The 16,577-nt window shown below is 39.4% G+C and overlaps 1 protein-coding gene across 6 annotated transcripts; it reads right to left on the bottom strand.

Annotated features, from left to right (window-relative positions):
• Window positions 1-601: 601 nt before the first annotated feature.
• UPP1 (uridine phosphorylase 1) lies at window positions 602-12,617 on the bottom strand. 6 transcript variants are annotated; one of them, XM_080581869.1, is made up of 8 exons: window positions 12,546-12,617; window positions 9,609-9,673; window positions 6,923-7,040; window positions 6,272-6,430; window positions 5,100-5,214; window positions 4,361-4,570; window positions 2,743-2,889; window positions 602-1,281 (listed from the first exon to the last, which is right to left on the bottom strand). In XM_080581869.1, the coding sequence occupies exons 1-8, from the start codon at window positions 12,600-12,602 to the stop codon at window positions 1,142-1,144; spliced, it is 1,011 nt and encodes a 336-aa protein (XP_080437995.1). In that variant the 5' UTR covers window positions 12,603-12,617; the 3' UTR covers window positions 602-1,141. The 6 variants fall into 6 exon arrangements, with proteins under 6 accessions (XP_080437995.1, XP_080437997.1, XP_080437999.1 ...); XM_080581871.1 differs by lacking the exon at window positions 12,546-12,617 and adding an exon at window positions 11,857-12,487; XM_080581873.1 differs by lacking the exon at window positions 12,546-12,617 and adding an exon at window positions 11,566-11,785.
• Between the last annotated feature and the right edge of the window lie 3,960 nt (window positions 12,618-16,577).

Genomic DNA, 16,577 nt, shown 5'->3' with positions numbered 1-16,577 from the left:
TCAGTCTTTTAACCAATGATTACTACTACAGCTGTCCTATCCATTGCAGTAGAGAGAGATAAATGCATTTTTCTTTAGTTGACCACATATTTATACTCTAACCACAAAGCAGCAATGACCACGATTTAAAAATAAGAATAAAAAACAACTGCTAGGCCAATGAGCACAGAAAACTTTGCAGAAATGGTTTTGATAGCACGTACAGTCAATAAGTACTCTCCCTTTTTTCTGAAGACCTGGAAACCATTGCAAGAGTGAACGCTACGTCCTGAAGGTGTGGAGATGAAAACCAATTCAAAAAGGAAAAAAATGTGAGGAAGAAAATGAACTATCATCATGCAGTCCTGTGAAGATGCTGTGCATCTCCTGAATGCCTTTGGTTCCTCTTCAGTCAGCAGGGACCATGATTCAGCAAAAGATTTCAAGTTCTTCAATGCAATATTACTAGTGTGTTTCCTGGATGCTGATTCAATGGCATAGTTAAAATGGGACATGAATGAACTTCTTGGGTTAATTATTGAGTTAATTCAGGATCTCTGAAGTAGAGATGTTCAACAGCTAAGCATCAAGTCCTTAATGCTGAGGAAATTTAGTCTCACACTTTGCAATTTCATGAAATTTTAATATATGAAAATAATACTGTTTATTTGTCAAAGTCTGGAAAAAATAAACTGCATTCACTCTAAGTTTTCTTTACAAAGTAAAGCAACAAAGACAATTATATATATATATATTTTAAATACAATGTGAAAGGATTAGAATTCTGAAGTTAATTTTAATTTGGTGGTTTGCAAGTACTTTGCAAGAAACATTTGATTTTCTTCTTACTTTTTCTTCAGCAGCAGGGATAAATAAAGCTTTTTCATACATTACGGCAAGCTTGTCCTTCACAACAGATCCACTTTCCAATTCACAGAAAAGCGAGTCTTAAATCCCAGCAACACAAAACTAAATTAATCTTAACTGAAGTCCATTCAGCACATTCAGTTTCCAAAGCACACTGAGATAAGTGATTAACTTCCACGGACACATGGAATGCTGTAAGCTATTCTGAGGCAAAAGACCTTTAATGCACAGAAGTTATGACCATAACTTCAGCTGTGTAAAAGCCTGCTGCTTCTAAAAACCAAAGATGGACATTTCATACTTTCCCAAGACTTTTCTTAATGAAATATCCCACTAATTTCTGCGGTCTCTGCTGGTACTCCACAAGTACGTCATGTGAGCTGCTAATCTGATCCCCTTCAAGACGATTCAGAAGAGTAACACACACTACAGCAGCTAGAAATGAAAAGACAGTATTAGTTAGGAATGACATTCTGGCACTTCAACAGTCCAAAATGATAAACATTTGAACAAACAGCTATGAGATGAGAACATGTGATAGAAAACAAACCCGAGAAAACAGTGTGCAGTACCATAAAACACTACAGGACTAACATGCTATGGATGGCATAAAAAAAAAAAAGTTACAAACAGTTTAAGACAACTGATCAATAGATTAGCAGAGCAAGAGCTCTTAGGTATCTCCAGATACTCATATCACAACTCATGTTTTTCTGGATAGGAATTATATTTCATAACTATCCAGGGATTGACTGGTAGGAACTGATCAGAGAACTGTCTGTTCTAGCAGACATTTGCCGCCCACTGTCATCTACCTTACCCCTAACTCGAATTCCTGCACTGTAAATCCAGGAGCCAGCAGATAAGCTGCTTCAGCGTTTGTGGGAGCCTGGAAAATAGATGAGGATCTTGTGGATCATCTCAGGCTAACCTGCTACTTTTTGATAATCAGAGCACCAAATCCCTCCCTTCACTCAAGCTGATCTCTACCATTGTTCTTCTGTACCTGGGCTTCTGCTGGTGACAGTTTGCAGAGCATGAACAGTATCACACACTGCAAACCTACAAAGTAGAGACAGCAAAAAGGAGCATGCTACCTAATGGCTTACTGATACCTAATGGCTTACTAATGGGCTAGATTTTTAATCACTCTCATGTCAGTTAGAACAGAAGGCGTTCAATGTAAGTATTGGCCTTTTTCCTTGTTTTTGTTAATCTCCTCCTCCTTGTGCCTAAGGCAGTTTGAGAAACATAGATGTTTTAAATTAGCAGACTCTCTGCCAAAGAAAGTGAGAGACTACAGTTAACATGGTAAGTGGGCAGATGCTGTATTGCATCATTTTAATTGGTGTTTTTTCACTAAAATGTACTGAAAATTAGCTTGTGGAAAATATTAAAATCTCATTTTATAATTAGGAATGGTTTATTCATGATGCTTTCAAAGATCTTTAACTGTTTAAGAATTACAGCTATAAGTCTGCACGAAATACATCAGTTTTCAATTTGATATGAATGTATAGAAAGTGATTAAAATTTTACTTATATGAGAATCAGCCACTTGATTAAATTAACCAGTCGCTTCCAGCAAACTTGAAGAACTAAATGAATAAAACAAAGTAGTCCTATAGGGTAATTAGGTACTTTTATGATTTATGTGCTTGCCGAGGGCTGGAATAACAAATGACCAGGCCTAAACTATACAAGAAATTTGAGAAGCAGTTTGCATAAGTTTTGAATACATATGACACAAATCAAGCAGTTACAGTAACAGAACTATAACCAGAGATGTTTCATGCAGAAGGTCTATTAAAGCCACATTCACAGATTTTGCCAGAAATTGCCAGCACTGCAGAAAAAATCCTCTAGCTTGAATAAAGCAAATTCAGGTTAGCTTACCTCTGACACCACTCAGATTGCACATTGCAGCAAAGACAGAAGATTCCATCTCAATGTTTCTGACACCAGAATCATAAGCCGCTTTCAAATATTGCAGCTTCTCTTCCTCATTATATAAGCAGATTGCACCGTCCAACCTGCCCTGTCCTGCAAAGCCATTTCGTAGAAATTTTCAGATGGAGGACGTCACAGAAAAAATTCAGTTTCTAAAATACCCAATTACTGCAGTTTCCCCTATACAGTGTCCAGGTTTTACTACTATTTACTACTAATATTTTTTTCACATGCAAGAGAAATAAGACAAAGTGATTCTTTGCTATTTCTAGAGTTTCTATGTATTACTTGAATTTTTTATAATGTGACTCATGATAACTTAATTGGTCTTCTCCATCTTAAACCCTCAAATTCATAAACAGGAAAATGTAACAAGTAGTTTCTCCCATGTGGGACATGTGTCAGAACTCTGCAACAAACTACATCTCCTTTAAGCTGTATAGAAGTGCTGCATTTTTTCCTGCATGTTTAATCATTGCCTAGAAAAACTGCCAGGCCTCAAAATGCCTTTCTGATAGTACCTTAAAAAGGTAAGAGGTGAGGAGTCTCTTAAGCTAAATAGTGAATACTAACACCATTCTTTGAGAAAATTAGTTTGTTCAAATTAAGACTAATGCCTACAGATAAAATGGTAACACCTTACGTGCAGTATGACACAGTGATTTACTCAGTATCTTTTTGTTTTCAGGAGGTGTATTCCTAAACTCATGTCCCTGAGCTTTTTTTCAGTTCTTGCTTATGTACTGAAAACATTCCTGATGCTTTTTTTTTTTTTAAGTGTTGCTTGGCCCTGTAATTCATGTCTGAGGAGATACACAAACTGATATTGTCTTCTTCTGACCCATCTTGTAGACTAGCAACAGCATGTGTTCCCCTGCACATTGAACCTTTAGTCACCTCACGTTGCCAGTAACTGCTAGAGCAAGCAGTATGAGGTGCAGTCTACAATCCGTTCTTGCAAGATTTGGAAGATTTTTATTAACAGATCTGGGAGACCAGAAAAGCAACTGAATGTCTATACACTAACCCTAAGTAAGCCTTGGAGGTTTGCCTCTCCTGTGTAGCAACACTGACACAACTCAGCTAAATACTGTCTTCAGTTGTGCATGGGAAACAAGCTCCAACGTTTCTTTTAGGAAAAAGACAACAAAAAACAACAAAAAAAAAAACCTTTAGATATTGAACCAGTTGAGAAACAAAACAAAACAGATACAAAAGACTCCTCTTGTACTCTTGGTAACTCAGTAAATTACTGAAATTTTGTGACGGACATACCTAACTGACAAGTACATGAAAAGCGTATAGTGGACTATAGGCATTTCACAGGACCCGTTTGAGGTGGGTAGAATAATTCCCCACAAAATTAAAAGTTTGATACAGCAAATTGCTAAGCACAGTGCTTGATTTAAAGTATATTAAAACCTAGGTTAATGATAGTTGACAGGACAGCTCAAAGTGTGGGATGTGGTATTTTCATTGGACGGGAACCTTAATGTTAAAACAGTTTGGTAAGGATCTGTTGCTGCTTACCAATATACTTCTGTTGGCCTGTTGCTAGCCTTACCTTCATAGAAATCCAAAGTGCACATAGTGTTTCCAATGACTGTATTGAATTCATTGATTTCTTTACTGCACTGCATCAGCTCTTTAGCTAGCTCTTCATCTAGATTTGTGCTGCGAATTATGGTTTTTCCCAGAACAACCTGTTCAAACTGAGGTTTGAAGGTGGCATCTACAGACTGCCTAGTGATAACCACTGAGCCTGGCTCCAGACCTGCAGTAAAAAGAAACAGATACAGTTGCATAATGTAGTTAATGCTTAGTTTCCACAGACATAAAAACATACATCTTGACCCTATCCTGCTTCTTTTAAAGGTGGCAATTTTGCCCCTGAATTCACTAAGGGATTTTCTTTGTGCATGCCTAACTGCTTCAGTTTATTATTGCAAATGTTTTTGAAAGAATAAAATTTTGAATTTTTCCTCATATATTCTTTCTTATCTCTTATTTCATAAAGGGCAGGAATGTCCTTCTCACTCCGTCAGATCCCTTCCGTGCATTTTGTCTTTCCAGAGAAGCTGATACTACCTTTTCTTGCAAAATTATAGAAGCAAAATGATTCATTGTTTTATATGGAAAGACAATTAGGAACAGGAAATAAAAGAAAAGATACATGATTAAATGTATTCAGTCTCCTGCAGACAACTGTTTTTACCACCAATCACTTACTTTCAAAGAGACACTCTACTCCCCTACAGACATTCATTGGTTTGAAGAAAAAAAGAAATCAAGAGGGGAAATACCTATTCCACCCGAGGTGCCAATGCGAATAAGGGTTATGTTGGAACACTTGGCATGATACAACAGTTTGATCAGCTCGTGCAACATGATTGAAATAGAAGGAATGCCCATACCGTGCTGAAATGAAAGCAGAAATTCATGTTCGACATTCACATAGACAATGCAAAATATATACGGAAGAAGGAGTTAGACGATATCTCCCTCTTGATACGTTCTTCCAAATGTCTCTTAACTCACTCTGGCAAAAACCCTAACCTTATGGGCCTACTAAAGAAACTCTGAACAGCAAATAGAAGGACTCACACTGAATTTGCAGACTATGGATGAAGTTCAATATTTCTAAAAAATCCTGAATCACAACCTATTTACATTCTCAAAATTACAATCAGTGTCCTTTCCTAAGTTTTCAAATGTACTTCATCACAGAACTTTTCTTAAACACAAGGAAAACCCCACTCTGATTTTTTACCAACCTGAAATACTAGTGACTAGTTAAGCTAAAGGTTTTCAAAACACAATTGTTACTATTTAGTCACAAAGTTCAGCAAATATAAGTCCACCTCAACATGTATGATAATGTCAAAAGGAAGTGTACAGAGTGATACTACAGTTATGTTGTTGCGATTCAAGTGTGTAATTTATCTACAAATTAAAGGTACGAGTTTTAAAATGAGTTGGCAGCACAAGTCCCATGGAATGCTACTCTTAAGCTATGGGAACACATTTGAAAATGCCACTGTAGGTATTTAGATATGAATGTGATACAGCCATTTTTTTCAATGCCCCACATACATCAAGAGATCTTTTTTTTTTCCCATTATACAGGATAAAGAGTAGGGATAAGACCATAGTCAGTCTGCTCAAAACATTTATAAGGCTGTCCCTGCAACACCTCAGGGGTATGCGGGGGAAAAATAGACAAGAAAGGAATCAAGGTTTTGGAAACCTGCCCTTTTACAAGAAAGGGCTAAAAAGGAAATCTTAATTAACCAATGGGACTATTTTGAACACGGCTAAAAACCCTTTAAAACCTGACTCTATTAAGTGTTTAAAAGAAATATGCATTCATATTTTCTACTTTGAACCACATCACTGAACTATGGCCACTATCTGTTGTATGTGAGATATATGGACACTTTTACATTCCAATTCTATGTTTTGAATGGTCACTTACACTGACTGACAAAACAGGTCCCACTTTGTACATTGCATAACGGTCAGTTCCCGCACAGATGTTAGGATAGTCACCACCTTGGCTCCCAAGTCCCAGTTCTTCAGCTATGTAGGCAATAAAAGCTTTCATCCGTGAAGGACTTCCTCCAACACATACAAACTGGTGTGGATGGAATTCAACAAAACAAAATTACTTGTATGATTCAGGTCATCAAAGAACATGCAAAGATAAACATAAGTATGCAAACACCTTAAGTTAACACAAAGCTATTCACAGATGTGGTTCTTCTCATAATTATTCTAAAAGGCCATTAAGAAAAATTATGAATATATATTTATATTTCCATACACCATCCAAAGGCTTCATCCTGTTTAAACTAGTAAAATACAGATATTGACTTCAAAGCCTCCAAAAGGAATTCTACCTGAATAGAGACTACAGCATTTGTCTTTTCACTATATGAAAAGAGACAGTCAGAAACCATTATCCCAAACTGATACTGATAGTAGCAAAAACCTGCAAGTCTTATCCCCTTTCCACTCCTTCCTCAATTGGTGATACACAGCCTTGTTTAATCTTATTTTGAAGACTGCTGTATTCTACCTTCTGCAGAAAAGCCTTAGGCTTGCTGAATGAAATGCAGCTTCTTACCTTTACATCTCCGAACAATGCAGGAAAATCATGGGTACCAGTCCCAAGAGCAAAATGGTACAGGATGTCTTCTTTCATTTTCTCCAGGTGAGGGTTGCAAAGATGGATCGCATTCCCTCTGTCAGGACAGCAGCATTTTGAAGCATATAGAATATATACAAAAACCTACACTGAATAGATCCTAATTTTGCAAATTCAAGCAGTACAAGTTGGGAAATCCTACACCTAAGCATGTCTGCACTATCCTACCACACGGAAGCATTTACAACAGTGCAACCTTTACCTTGAACAGTATTAAAGCTGTAAACAAGTGCATGGCATTATGGTGAGCAGAGCAATGGGAACAGGACCAGGGAATATTCCATAGCCCACCTTACCACATCAGCAGTCTACAATAAAGTTGAAAAGCAAACTCGGACCTTTGTGTTTTGAGTGATCTTCCTAGCCACTTGAGAAGGGTGGGAAGTTTTGGGCTTTATAGACAGGCCCAAAGAGAATGTCTGGCAATTTGGCTCACTGTAACTCTGTCATCCAGCCAGGAGGAAAGAATCAACATCCTGAAATCAGCAAGAATACAGAGGAGCGGAAATAGGACAGGAAAGAAGCAAATGGTAATCTGAAGCAAAGAAAAAACATGTAAGAGAAAAATAGTGCAAGAAAAAGGGAAAGAGAGGAAAATGCAAAAAGAATTCACTTCCTTTTAAGTTGCTTCTTCTAAGGAAGTGATACACCTTAAAAAAAAATCTTTTTGAAGAATCAGGAAATGCCAAAGCAATGAGGAAAAACTGAACTATTTAGCATATGGGAATTGCCTTCATGGAAAATTTGGAAGTGGACTAAGCAAGCTAAATGATTCATAAAACATCTTCCTTCTGTGCTTGATGTTTCAAGTTCAGTGGAAATAAGTAGGAAAGACTAGTCAATAATAACAGACTAAAATAAAATACCGACCAATACTTCAAAGCAGTTTTTGAGAGATCAAGAATCAAGAACTAAGTATCTTCCAGACACAAGAAGATGACTTAATAGCTTAATGAACGCTCACTGCAGTCACAGCACAGCTCAGCAAATTCAGACTGCTGTCAGAGGAGACAAACGAAAGAGTTTGCCTGGAGTTTATGCAAAAAAAAAAATGACTTTGCAGGAACAACTCTGGAGACTAAACATAGGCGTTAGTGTTATTTTTGATGTTTTAGGTTATCGTGTCTGTCTTCTAATTCTTCTCCGAAGGGCTGTGCTTTCCTGCAGGTCCTATGTCTTTATGTACCAATCCTGTGCAGGACATACTGGTTACCTTCAGAAGTCTAAACTCTCCTAACTACCCATACCGAGTTCACTGAATTGTTCCTCAAAGAGCAAAGAAAATAGTTACAATCCCAAAGTTAAATCATTTTTGTTCTTGAAACTCTCTAACATCACTAACTACTCAGCAGCAGCCACTACAGTCAACGCAATACATCCTGATTCACCCTGTTTGTCTCTGCCCACCACCAACTACTGCCTTCAGCAAACAAAAGAGCAGCCTAGCAAAGTGGGTGGTTCCTCTCCTCTCCTTCCACCCAGCTCATCCTTTTCTTCAAGAAAGTAATAAACTCTGGGAGAAATAAAGAGTAGGTTACTGCGCTTCAGCAAGGAGCAGACAGCCCAGGAGATTGCCAGCTCACATGAGCAGAATTCCCAGGCTGCCCTCTCTGAGTAATTCCTGTTAGTTAGGCTTTGTGAGACTCTCCTCCCATACCTAATGGGTCACTAATGCAGATGAAATATCTGCCTGTGATGGTGTTTACTGAAATGGCTTTTTTTTATGACTTGAAATTACTTTGCAATTTGTTCTCAGACAAGCAAAAAATATTTCCTTCTTTATGAGAATACCAGCAATAAAAGCTTCTCTCCAGGAAATAAACTGGAAAAAGGCGAGGCCTCTGTTAAAAGTACTGTGAAAGTCAAGTGGTATGTGCCAACACTACTGTCTTCACGCCTGGCCTAAATAGAGCTTCCTTCCTCAGCTGTGTCTATATTTTACCTTTTTCATCTCATATCCAACCAGCAACGCTCTTCAACCCACGGTCTCACTGCAGTTACACACTGTTACTAGCTTGCACTTGTTATCTGTCCATCCAAATCTAATTGCAGACTTGGACCCTGAGGTAAAACGAGCAATAAAAGTAAGCATATTACTATCTGTACATGGGACCAATGCCCAGGATTTACAGTAGAGGCAAAGTTTGCCTGATAAAAATCTTGGGCTGTAACTCAATGGAACAGACAATTTATTCCCTCACACTGCTGTAAAGCGAATGTAACTACTGGGAGTTTAAACAGAACATGAATATCTGTGAACTAAACATGCGCATATGATTTTACTAAAAGAAGTTGAAAGTAAGGATGAGACAAACAGATTGAAATTTTTGTTCAAACTCTTCAAGCAAGCAGGTCTAGCTATAGGCAGCAACCAAAGTCAACATTTCAACGTGTTAAAAATAATAAAAGCATCACCTACGCTTGGAAAAATTCACTGCCATGATAAATGAAAAAGGCTATCCAGAAAAGCACTGTGTAGATACTTGATCTTATAATCAATATTTGTGTCATATACTTTATCTTAAATGCCTGTGTAATGAATTTTACAGTTTGAGGAAGAAAGTAAGTGTGAACTTGGACAAGACAATTAATATCTGAATCTTACTTTGACGACTGTTCATCTTCATTTTTCTTCTCATTTGAGATCCCAGGAGCCATGTATGCTTCAACCTAGAATTACATTAAAAAAAAAAAATGCATCAGAATAGTCCCAACTATGGAGCTAGCATCAATAACAGTGATAGAAACCTTCTACAGAGATGACACACTCATAAACATTAAAACCAAAAAACAATTCAGCCACACTACAGCTTCTCTAACTCTAGCAAAATGAACATCCGCCATTCCTATGACTGAGCAGCACCACTTCCAAAGCACTGACACCGAAACTAACCACCTCCTAACATAATCCCCACCTCACCACGACTTCTGCTCTCCAGTGTAAGCAACACCTGGCTTATGGGCCAGAGAGAGGCAAGTCTCAAAGCTAAGTAGGCAGTCCTCTTCCTTCTATACCTCCCTCATGGTCAGCAACGGCTGAACCAGATTTAGTCCCCTTTTACCTCTGCCTCCAGAAGGTCTCCACAGCTCATCTCTAACTGTCATACGCCTGAAACCTGAGTTCCAGGAAACATCTTACTCATTATATTCTCTTTGTCAAACTCCTCCTACTGATCATAAGAGCATTTCTATCTGGCCCAGCCTCAGGGTGAAGACGACTAAACCAAATATGAGCCCCAGAAGGTCCAGCACTCTAGTCCATCATCCATCTTAAATATCTTTTTTTTTCTAATCCATTACCCTAACCTATTAAAAAATAAATAAAATTAAGCTCCTTTCTGCATTTGAATAGACAAATGTATCGCTGGGGCTTTGGTACCAATACGATGACAGACGTAATTACGGGATGATTCATTTGTTATTATTTTCAGAAGTGAGTAAGGCTACGTGCAGAAGTTCTTTCTTTCTGGAAATGCCCTTACAGGAAGTCTTGAATCACAAAGTTTTGCTCTACCCTCCCTTACAAAGAGCCTGACAGCACGTAGCTACCAGAGACAACTTTTCAACTCTTAAAGACCCAGGGATGACACTGTAAGGAAACAGAAAGCAACCGGTTTTGCAACAGGATTACAAACAGGTGAATTTTGAAAGAACTGAAGAACAAAAAAAAAAGATGAGATGAGGATGGCATGTTAAAAGCCACTGAATAAAGGAAATGTATTCGAATTTGGAAAGGATGATTATTTTCTTCATCTAAAATGAATTTTATTGAGGGAAGTTAAACTTCGCATTTACTAGATGCACTGAGTGCGTATCAAAATCTGTGCAAAGGGATGTAAAGCGTAAATACCACGTTTAGAAACAACTGCACGTCCTTAGGGCTGTGCGACAGGTGTCAGCTGCTTTGGGTACCGCTACGGCGGTGCGGCGAGGTGCTGCGTGTGCTGTGGAAGAGATGCAGAGCTGCTCTTGGGCTGTGCCACCCCGAGGTGTATCAGCACGGGCCCGGGAGACGGGGTGAAGGAGCAAGGCGATCCTCATGTGCCCAGCTGGCGAACGGCTGAGGATGAAGAGGATGCTCTTCACCCGCCGCCTGATTTTGAGCAGTATCAGCAACGCCCTCACCCTGCCGAAACGCACGGAGAAACTGCGAGCGCTGTGCCCAAAGTTTCGGCTGCCTCCCTCGGCTGCCTCCACGCTGATGCTCAAGAGCAACGGGCTGACAGCAACGTCCAGCCTGAGACAGGGCGAGGCCTAACTCGACATCCATGTGAATCCTCTGGTAGATGTTTTAAGGCCGTGCAGTAGCCAGTGTTTTGTTTATTGTTTGCGTGTTTTCAGGAGAACCCGAACGAGCAGCATCTCCAAGGCGGATCTCCCGTTCGGTTCCGAAGGACCGCCACACGCCCCGACAGCTGTCCCCCTGTCCGTCCGTCCGTCCGTCCCCCCGTCCCCCGGCGCTACAGGCGGCTGGGGGCGCCTCCCGCCGACCTCCGCTGCGACTCGGCGGGGACCGGGGGCTGCCCGAAATGGCCGCCCGCCTCCCTCCCTCCCTCCCTCACCTCACCGCCACCGCCCGGCGGCTCTCACCTGCCGGGAACCGCGCCGAGCCCCGCGGCTCCCCCGGCCGCTGCCGAGCCGCCTCCCGCCGGCCCCAGGCGCCGCCCCGCCGCCGTTAACTCCCCGAGCGCCGGCTCGGGGCGGCGCTGAGGGACCCCAAGGGCCCCTCACGGCGGGAGGCGCCCTCACAGGTGTGAGGCGGCGGGCCGCGGAGAGCGGCGCTTTACAGCCTTCCTTCTCCGTTTACGGCCCTCCTTCTCGGCGAGAAGGGCTGTCTCTCTTCTGCCAAGTACCTCAGCTTCTTGTTGAGGAGTGCCGGCGAGGAAGGGACGCAGCCGGGTGCCGCTGCTCACCGCTGGGACTTCACCTCCCGGCAGCGATCCCTGCGGACGTTCCTCTGCTCAACCAGCCGCCCACCGCCTACCAAGCGTGTAAAAGCCAGGGCAGCACGCTGGGTGGAAGTCCGGTGTCAAAGCGAAGCCCGCTGTGTGGTTTTGAAACATTTCCGTGGAAGCAGAACCTGAGTCAGCTGGCCATTGCACCACCTAGTGATAATGATGTAATACTTGACACAAAAGCTATCGGCAGAGCTGCAATCCCGCAAGTTTGAAACAAGTTGTAAGGAACCGAGAAAGAGGGACTGAAAATACTCTAATCTTGGCTAATGCTTTCATAGGTCCATCTCAAAAATCAGAGACTTGACTTGATGTGTAATCTATTAAGAGAGGTGCAGGCCAAATATGAGTTCTTCAGTAGAAGATATACTTAGTCTAGCACAACTGATTCAAGACAGAAACTGAAACAAGTTTAAAGGGATTAAAGTATTATCCTTTTCTGTCAATTGAAAAGAAATCTAAACCAAAAACAAGCAAGCAAAATAACCGTAAAGCACTCTGTAAGCACAAAATTAACATTTCTCTCACCATAACCAAACACATTAAGCCCAGAATCCTAAAACAATTTTTAAAAACACTTTTCCTACCATAAGCACACTGTAGTTTGCCATAGTAGGTAGTTCTTGGGAGATTCTTCCGTACATCTGGGGGCAAATACATTGGGCACAAGACATTGCCATGGTGTATTTATCACAACGTCATGTGCTGGGACATTTAGAGTCAAACCTCTTAATTTCGTAACTCGTACCAAAATACTTTGTATGGGAAAAAAAGAGAGAGAAATCCCCTGCATACAGATGTATTTCTAGCCATCAGGTGGAGGTGTACTAAAATAATTGCTCAACAAACTAAGAAAAATCTGGCACCTGTTCAGATTGGCACCTGTTCAAATCTCTAATAGGTAAAATAGAAGCACAGTCTCCCCATGCATCTTCCTGTTTTCTGTTCCTTGATTACTTGTCAAAGCCTGAAAGTTATGGTAGTTTATGACCCAAAATAAGCACCTGAGAAATCTATCTTAATTCTACGGAGGGAAGTTTTCCTTTAAATAGGAGTGTTACCTCCTTTGTCTCAGGGTCCATTGAAAAATCTGCTTTGGCTTTCAAAAGGTTTGTCATTCAACTATGCAAGAGAATAATCAATGTAAATTACTCCTTTTGTAAATACAGAACAATCAGGTTACCATAGATGCCTTGTCTGAAAAGTTCAATAAATAATGTATCTCTCTGAATTTAGTAACTGCTTACTGAAGTAACCTTTGCTCTCGGTCACCTCCTGAAAATGTTATTTAAAATTTAAATTGGTTTTAAGCTTCCTGTTTTTGTAATTTTTGGCTTCCCATTCTCTCTCTTTTTTTTTTCTTTTTTTTTCTTTTTTTTTTTTTTTGAGGAAAGATGAAAGTACAAAATATGTCCATAAGTGTTATTTTAGAAGCATGAAAAATACACCCCTACATAATAGGATTATGGCAAAACAGATTACAAAAACTGTAACTGGGCCCACTTTTCAGATTTTTATACTGCAGGGATGAAAACTTGCATCTATGGAAAGGAAAGCTGTCCTTTCATACAGAGCATTTTTATAATCAGTAATTCAGCACAGTTTTTCAGACTGTCACCTACTGCACTTTGGTGGTTCTGTTATTCCAGATATTTAGTGCCATTAAAACTATTAATAGGAGGAGAAAAAAGTGCCAGTATTAAACTTCTGTTTCTCTAAGTGTTTGTTTATTTGCTACAGGCTATTGCATGATACGTAGCTACACTCTGAAATTAATATGCAAAGAACTGCAAAATCATAATACTGGACTGGGTACTTTTTATGGAGGAAAAAGAAAAAAAAGAAAAAAAAAACAGGATTAATTCTACATCTTTTGCTACTGAAATCTGCACCTTCATTGCAGTTATGAGGATTTAAGAAATAGATATGCTGAAGTCAATGATATTTTAGATGCTTAAGATGCATGGACCAATTCAATTTTTGTTTGCAGTGCTACACAAAGAAAATTAATGCATATATAACCCTGATCTTTGGAAATGTTTATATTTAAGTCTAATCTAAAAAGACGGCAGTAATAAGAATAAAGTATGTATTCAGTCACATTAAAATGGAAACAGCCATTAGATGTTCCTCCAGTTAAGCAGTTGCATGTAAAAGGAAATTTATTCTTTATGTATCTAAACTGCCAAATTATTTTTAAATCTGCATCTGGAATTCTCTTTTAAAAGTATTCACTTATTCAGTATACTTGGATGTAAATCATAATATAACTGCACTTTTGTTTTATCTTTGGGCTTGCAAAGCGATCAGTATTCCAAAAAAAATGAAATCATGTCACTTACTATTAAAGACATTCAGCTCAGAGATGGAGCACAATACAGCTAAATAACATTCTAGCATTTAAAACAAGTAAGGCTAGATTTTTGTGAGCAAGTGCCCAGCTTTTTACTTCTGCCGCTCTCTGAAAACCCTTCTAGACTCAGCAACTTCCGCTGCTTTTAAATGGAACTGATGATGGATTTGAAAACTTAGCCAATTTCATGACTGCATTGACTCAGAAACAAATAAAATAACATAATAAGGTGGACTTAAACAAAACCTTTCCATACTTGAATTCATTGGGAACTTTCTGATTTGTTACGCTACTTTGATTTGACATCCGCTGAAGAGCTGATAACTTTTGCTGCTGCTGCAGCTCTCCATTATTCTGAAGGTACAAACACAAGTTCCAGGGTTCACCACTTGCTCTTATAAGGAGAAATCTTAGTCTGAAAAAGCACTTCAGGTTGTTAATATTTTAACTCATGGTACTCAAACTGTGATCTATGAAGACTCGGTTGGCCAACAGTGCAGAGCAAATGTTTCCTTGGCTTGACTAAGGAAAGCTGAGCATACATTAACAGCACATAAAACAAACTTTTGAGAATTTGAGGAATGTCATGCAGTAAGTAGCTAACAGTGACTGAAGTAAAAAAAGACGATTTTTAAAGTAGGATATGGCATACACTTTTAAACTTAAAACCACCGCTATAAATATTTCTAAAAACACAACTCTAGTAAAGCAATTGAACAGTGCTGAGTGCCCAGAACCGGATCTCAGTTCTCTCTGCCTCAATCCGTTGCCTAAAAAATAGACAGTTCTGGACAAAAACTCCACTATAGAGGAAAAACATTCAAAAGCAAGGAAGATTCACATATCAAACTATACAAACTAATAAAAGTACTTTAGGAAACTTTGTACAGATCTGTTCTGGTTTCATCTGTGACAGAGCTAACTTTCTCCCTGGTAGCTGGCATGGTGCTGTGTTTTGGATTTAGGATGAGAATAATGGTGATAATACACTGATGGTTTAGTTGTCACAGAGCAGTGCTCACACAAGGACTTTCCAGCTCCTCGTGCTGCCCTGCCAGAGGGGGCTGGGGGTGCAGCAGGAGCTGGGAGGGGACAGCTGGCCCAAGGGTTATCCCAAACCATGTGGCATCATGAGGAACAATAAAACTGAGGCGGGATGGCGGGGTGTGGGGGCGGCTGCTGCTCAGGAACAGGCTGGGCATTGTTCAGCAGGGGGTGAGCAGTTGCATTGTGCATCACTTGCTTTCTGTATTCTTTTATCATTATTATTAGCCTTTCGTTTTCTGTCCTTTTAAACTGTCTTTATCTCAACTAATGAGTTTTTCCCTTTTTTTCCAATTCTCTCCCCCATCCCACTGGTGTGGGGTGAGCGGGGATGAGTGAGTGGCCGTGTGGTGCTTAGCTGCCTGATGGGTTAAACCACAACAAGATCCTAACAACAAAAGGAGACAGAATTAGAATTCTCCTCTTCGGGTCAGCACTGAACACCCACACAGGCATTCTTATTTTATGGAACAGATTTTGAGAACTTTGGTGCAGCAAGCACATTTAAGTCTATGTGAACAGGCAATCTACAAATTTGTGAATACTTTTAGAAGTCCATGCAGTTATTTTTTCGTAACAATTACTGTCTCTAACTTTTAAAGTAAATTTGTATTAAGTACCTTACAAAAAAATTTCTACAAAAAATAAAATTGAAATTACTTTAATGTATGTTTAAGAACAAATAAAACCTCTTACTCAACTAATTAGTCTTAGAAAAGGTTTGGCTACCTTGCTGCTATGCAACTTCACACCAGAGTTTCATCATCATCATCTCTCTTTTCCCCTTTCTTTTATATTTTTATTTTTTATATATTTTTTATTTTTAATCAGTTAACCACAACCCATGCTTGTAAAAGAAGGTTCTCCTACAATAACAGGAGTCAGAATATCAAAGTGGGACTGAAAAGTAGTACTACCACTGATAGTTTGTAACATTTAAGTATGCTACAAAGACTTCATTTAATGTTACAGTTTACCATTCACAGGATCAAGAAGCTCAGCTCTATTATGTTTTTTTAAGGATATTCAAATAAAAATTATAACCTTTTCCAAACACTGTATTGAATAGGTAGCTGAATTCCCAGAGAAGGCATGTTCATATAAAAGCATAATTCTGAAAAAGACATGAAATGGTACTTATTTTTCTCAGAACATGAAGCAGCTACTGATGATTACTGCATTTGTATAAAATTTTATAGCTGAAGTTCCACTGGTATTAACA

Source organism: Anser brachyrhynchus (genome assembly GCF_964034855.1).
Source record: "Anser brachyrhynchus genome assembly, chromosome: 2".
NCBI classification, from domain to species: domain Eukaryota; kingdom Metazoa; phylum Chordata; class Aves; order Anseriformes; family Anatidae; genus Anser; species Anser brachyrhynchus.
This window is presented reverse-complemented; position numbering and strand designations above follow the sequence as displayed.

Excerpts from the sequence above, each read along its gene's own strand:
- UPP1 (XM_080581869.1), bottom strand. The coding sequence starts at position 12,602 with ATGTACGGAAGAATCTCCCAAGAACTACCTACTATGGCAAACTACAGT. Across the intron at positions 9,674-12,545 it reads CAAACTACAGTGTGCTTATG|GTTGAAGCATACATGGCTCC; the intron begins GTAGGAAAAGTG and ends ATGTAATTCTAG. Across the intron at positions 7,041-9,608 it reads GAAGATGAACAGTCGTCAAA|AGGGAATGCGATCCATCTTT; the intron begins GTAAGATTCAGA and ends CTGTCCTGACAG.